Source organism: Passer domesticus, chromosome 12 (genome assembly GCF_036417665.1).
Source record: "Passer domesticus isolate bPasDom1 chromosome 12, bPasDom1.hap1, whole genome shotgun sequence".
Lineage (NCBI taxonomy): Eukaryota > Metazoa > Chordata > Aves > Passeriformes > Passeridae > Passer > Passer domesticus.
In genome coordinates this window covers 51,887-57,677 of record NC_087485.1, presented here as the reverse complement: position 1 = coordinate 57,677, position 5,791 = coordinate 51,887, and the positions used below count along the sequence as shown (strand labels likewise).

The 5,791-nt window shown below is 42.2% G+C and overlaps 1 protein-coding gene across 1 annotated transcript; it reads right to left on the bottom strand.

The window, feature by feature from the left end:
* Nucleotides 1-864: 864 nt before the first annotated feature.
* Nucleotides 865-5,779, bottom strand: GABARAPL2 (GABA type A receptor associated protein like 2). The gene is made up of 4 exons (XM_064386245.1): nucleotides 5,406-5,779; nucleotides 5,049-5,104; nucleotides 3,006-3,178; nucleotides 865-1,441 (listed from the first exon to the last, which is right to left on the bottom strand). The coding sequence occupies exons 1-4, from the start codon at nucleotides 5,437-5,439 to the stop codon at nucleotides 1,351-1,353; spliced, it is 354 nt and encodes a 117-aa protein (XP_064242315.1). The 5' UTR covers nucleotides 5,440-5,779; the 3' UTR covers nucleotides 865-1,350.
* Nucleotides 5,780-5,791: the final 12 nt, after the last annotated feature.

Below are 5,791 nucleotides of genomic sequence, written 5' to 3'. Positions count from 1 at the left end.
CAGGTGAAACCACTTTTCTTCACTCTGACTCAAAAATGTTGTTAAGAGTAAACATTAACGCGTGAAAAGGGAGTTAGAAGTAATTCAGGATGGAAGCACTGACAGAATGTTTCCCAAAGCAGTGGTTTACAATGTAGTGGTATTCTGACTAATGAAAGGCTTGCTGAGATCAACAGCACATTTTCAAATGCAGTAAGCACATGCATCACAGTTACTGTGTCAAGCCACAGTAATAGGGTACTGTCAACCTTTCACAGGCTCCTGCGTTCACATTTTTGAGTCCTTCTGCCAATACTTGTGAATGACTGCAGAGCTAAACAATTCTAGGCATGTATCTTCATGGGGATTTGGGTTAGTATCAATTTGATTTAAGTTTGTTAAGTGGTAAATTTTCACTGTAACTGGAAGCATTTTGAAAACTAGATTCTTGCGCACCACATAGTGTGAAAATGAATTAAAACTTCTGTTAGGAATCTAAACTGTATTTAGGGTTTCCTTGCTGGCCTAAGGAAGGTCAAAGTGATGCTACTTCTTCAATGCAGTGTTATCCTTTAATATCAGAGTGCAAACTCCAGCACTGTGCAATTAGGTCAATTAGCTGGTTTTTTCACCCTCTCCGACACAATCCAAGGGTTTGTCTCTGCCTGTAAATAGAAGTAGCTGTGAGATATAGTAGCTCTGAAGCTATTGGTTTTGAAACCTACAAAGAGATCCTTGTTTCTTCCTGGTATCAGCAGCCACACACTAAAGTTTGAGAAGCTCTACAACGTCTAGTAAGTAACGTAAGCAGCCGTGTAGCATCTAGTAAATGTGATGAGTAACTTTCTGGCCAAAATGAAAGTAAAGAAATTACAGCACTGCCTGTTTGTGACAGGAAATTTTATTGTACTTGTTTGTTAATTGAGAAAGGAACATACCAGCTCAATTCAACACGATCAGCATCTTCCTCCTGGCTTTGGATAAGCTAGCAAATCCGGTGTTTCCAATACTAATTTATTATTTTTATTTTTCTTAAACTGACATCTCAGAATAAATGTGTGTTCTTCTCTTCATGTTTTAGTAGCCCAACTACTTTGCTTTATTATTTAATCCGTGTCATCAAATGTATCCCCCCCAAAGAACTGAGGCTCTGGGAATTCATAGCCGTGAGAAAAAAAAATGCACAAAACTAACAAAACTTTGTTTTTATAATTTAACAGTCTAATAAAACAAGACCTAGCAATATATTAAGAAATAAATCCAGTTACAAATGCATGTATATAGAAGGAACTTCTGAGGATGTCAGAACAGAAAACGATCAGCTATTTACAAGATACACAGCAAGGTGGTACAGTAGCCAAGACCCACCATTCAGAAACCAAATGTGTTCTCTCCACTGTAGGCAACATACAAGAATCCATCCTCATCCTTTTCCTTCTCATAAAGTTGTCCCATAGTTAAGCTTGAAAGGGAAAAAAAGATAAATGGTTTGCTTGGCTCATGCAAGGTGTTAATGTTAACAGTTAGAACCCCATATAAACAAGGATTAATAAAAGCCAAAACTTTTAAGTTTGTGTGTAGGTTAGAATACAAAAAATGAGGGTAAATGAAAAGCAGTTGACTCCTAAGTTAGAGGAATTATCCTGGACTCTGCAGAGTAAATTTTTTATATTTCTTCATAAATGCCTTTGTCAGAATGCTTCCTTATTTTGTTGGAAATTGGTCTCTATTTTGAAAACAAAAAGAAACCCTAGCAATTATTTGGCTGATCAACTGCTCCAACCATCTGTCTACAGATGGTTGGAGCAGTAGACATCAGTTGGGTGCACAAATGAAGCCTCCTCAGCTCACCTTTCTGACTTCCCAAAACTGAGAAAAGGCTAATGAACTGGAAGATGGAGATGGATGTGACATGGAAAGCAACGACGTCATTCTGCCCAAGAGAGGAGCTGGGAAGATTTGTAAGCAGTACTTGAAATGGAAGAGAATTGGTGAGTAGTAGATTGATCACCAATCCTTGACCTCCTTCTCTCTTCATGCAGAAGTTTATTACATAAACTGAAGCCTGTGAGATGAGCAGAGCCATGAGCAGGTTGTCGTTTTGTTTATCGGTTAAGAAGTTACCATTTTTACATTCATATTGAATGATCAAAGCCCCTTTTTTCTAGCTGAGATGTGACATCTCATTATGAACATGTGAGAATAGACAATGTATCTTTCTTTCCTGCTCCTAGCAATTCTATAATACTGTTACAAAGATGACATACAGGCATACTGATTCTCAGTACTGTTAGAAGAAAACAAGCAGAAAAGGATGGCTCTCACAGGTCCCTATTGTGTATCGGGTTACCTGGAGGGACTCTTTCTTTTACAATTAAGTATTAAGAATAATACCACATCTAAGGCATGTAATGACATACTGTTTCCTTAAATGCTACTAAAGTATCTGGTGTAGAAAGTTGTAGTTGCTGCTTCTGCTATATTCTATATGTAGCAGAAAACAATGATACTTATTCCTGTATAAAAGCAATGTGAAAAACCTTTCTATTGCAATTATTCTTTTTTTTCATAGAAGAAAATAATAAAAAAAAAACCAGCAACTAGTTTGTAATGTTATAATTTCTTTGTAAACTGGCAGGTTATTGGTTTTTTTCAGAATAATTTATGGCATTTGCTACTGACTATTTAATGTGCAGCCTTTTTGTTATACTGAGAATCATTGTTTTCTTGATATTGATGACCTACGTGTTTTTGCACTCGACCAAATGCAACAACATAGCAACTGCAAAGCTCACCCTTTTGCCATGGAAGTAAATTATAGTATATTTTTATCACCTTTCCTTTCAGCCTAGCTCAAGAAATAATATGTTTATCAAATTTATAAGAAAAAAAAAAATTAGTGAGATTAAGATGTGACAGACATCTCCTAAAATCACCAAATGAGCCTTGAAGAGCGGTGTTACTGACCCTCTAGTATGCACAGGCTTGCTGTAATGACTCTGAATACCAAGTGAATAGCCTCTCACCTGGATTGTGGGACAGTCTTGTCTACAAAGAGGAATATTGCCTTCTCAGATGGCAGTTGAATCCTCTTCCTGATGATCCACATGAACTGGGCCACGGTGATGTCAGATGGAACTAAGTACTTCCTCTTGTCAATATCAACAATCTGAGATCCTGAGACCTTCTCCACTATGACCTGTAAAGTGCAGGTGTGAAGGTCAGGCTGTTCAGGATTGGTAAGAACAGACAGCTTTGGTGGATCACTTGCTCATACAGGCTTACAATAGTGAGTAGAGGGGATGAACAAAAAGGTTTCCTGACCACAACCAAATCAGAGGTATGGAACTGGCTCAGCACTGTAAAACCTGATTTTACAGCTGCACTGAAACCTACGTTTATATACACAATGGCTTGAAACTTCCTGTGCCTGTGTTTGGCAGTTATGGGGTAAGGCATTATGCCTTAAAGATACCTGTGACAGGAAAGTACGCACGTCACTTAACCTTTTGTATGCTGATGATATGAAATTACTGCAATGTGGACCAAAGCTGAAAATGAACCAGCAGTGTACCCTGGACACAAGTAAGGCCAATAGTGTCCTGGACTGCAGAGGATTGGGAGGTGATCCTTTCCTTGTACTGGTACTGGTGAGGCTACCTTTGTATTCTGCTGAACTGACATTTACAGTATTCCATCATTGCTTCAGAAATCAGAAATTGACTACAGAAAGGAAGGACAGCAAGATGGCCACAAACAAAACCAAACAGAAAGCAACAGGTACAGGAGGAAGGATAATTAAGTACTGCTTGTGAAAAAGACCCAATGCTCATTGTACTACACAGACTGATTCTTGAAGGAAAAATACAGCAGGTCAGGAAATGGGGTTTACAATAGGTTCCAGGGTCTCCATTCCTTAGCTCTGCATTCCACTTGAAACATTAAGTTTGAAAAACACTTCTGAGTGTTAAATTGATACCAACTATTTGGTGTCAATGGTATGCAGCTCAATTTGAATCATCAAACAGAAAACATATACCAGTCCAGACAAAGGATTGCTGCAATTTGAGATTCAATTCCTGTATCTGTCTACACCTTGCTGTCCATTCTTGATGCAGCAGCATGTCATTCTCACTCACACTATGAGTTTCTATATTTCTTTTTCCCCTAAGGTTATCAAGGATATTTTTGAAATGGATACTAATGTATGGTCATTAAGGATGCTGCAGTCTATGTGTGAGGGAATATTAGTCAAGAGAGAACAGCAAGGATCATACCAGCTCACCAGATTGCAACTGGAGAAAATCTTGTGACTAGGTGCAACTGAGCAGCACAGAAAGTCAGTGGGAATGAAAATTCTTTTCTGGGCTGTGCTAATAGAAAAGTTACTTACCAAAAGGTGAGAGGCAGGAGTGGCACTAACTGGCACGTGGTCAAATGGGATGTGGGGAATTTTACACTCGAGTAAGTTGAGAATGTGGACATGTTGCTACCTAAGGATGTGAACTGTGGTCTTTTTAGAGACTGAAACATGGTAAAAGGGATTGCGGAGAGAAGAAGAGAGCTCATTCACTATTTAGCAGATTGGTAGGTATTAATGCAGAAGTCACCACTTGCAATGGCTCTTCAAACAGGGTTTGCATGGGGAAATTCAACATGATGACTGGTTATAGGCGTGAAATACATGAGGGATCTCATCTAACTAACCTAGCCAGGATGGAAGATGGTCAAAGTTTCAATAGTAGGTTTCATAATCTTTCTAAGGATCAGGTACAATCTTCAAGACAATGAAGGTATTTGCTGGGATGTAATTGCCGTTAGAAGAAAACAGGACCACGACATATCATAAAAATCTCTGGAAAGTTTGTAGAAAGCTTATTTGTCAATATAGTGGGACAGAGGAGGAAATGTTGGAGTAGTTAGATGTATTTGGGGCTTTTTTAAAACATACAAGGACACAAAAAAGAAAATGCATTCACTCAGTAGGAACTCATCAGAGTGGGCAAGATAGAAACAGTGTATCCACCTTTGCCTGTAGGTACTCGGTTGAAGCTGGCTTGGCTACTCACCGGGACACGGTCGGGGTATTTGGCTCGGATTTTTGCGGACTCGACACATCTGTGCTCTGTGAACAAAACTCGTAATTAGTCATTGCATAGTAATTATATTGCTGGTGTCCTAGGCCGAGAGGGACGCGATCTTATTAGGCCGAGGATCGCGATCTTATTCCCGCCTCCGAGCGGGTCTCTAGTTTTTCGGGGAGACCGTCCCCGGGCATCGCACTACTCTTCGGCGAGGGGCGCCAGCGGCGGTCCGCCCACAGACAAGACGACCGCCTGGGGACGCCGAACGCGACAGAGGGCGACACGGGAGACGGAGGGCAGCGGGCCGCTGCCAGGCAGCGCCTGGCCCAGACCCACCCTTACCCAGCGCGTGGTCCTCCTTGAACATCCACTTCATGGTGCAGGCGGGCGGGGAGCGAAGCCAGAGGCGGCGAGGCCCGTGTGCGGGGGGCGGGGGCTCGTGCCGGGCCTGTCGCTGTCACGGTCCCTGTCACAACAACAGCCGCGGCTCGGCAGGCGGGACTTCCGGCTAGCCTGTTCCCCGGCAACAACTTGAGCATCCGCGCTTCCGGCCGGTGATCACGGGGCGGGGCTGTAGCATCTGGGCACGGCATCACCTGCCGGGTGCGAAGCCGCCCGCAGGCTCCCGGAGCACTCGAAGCCGCTCCAAAGACTTCATCGCCCCTGCAGGTTTCCCCATCCCGCTGCCGGGCGCTGTCTCCCCGACAACCGCGGGAGGCAGCGGTGCG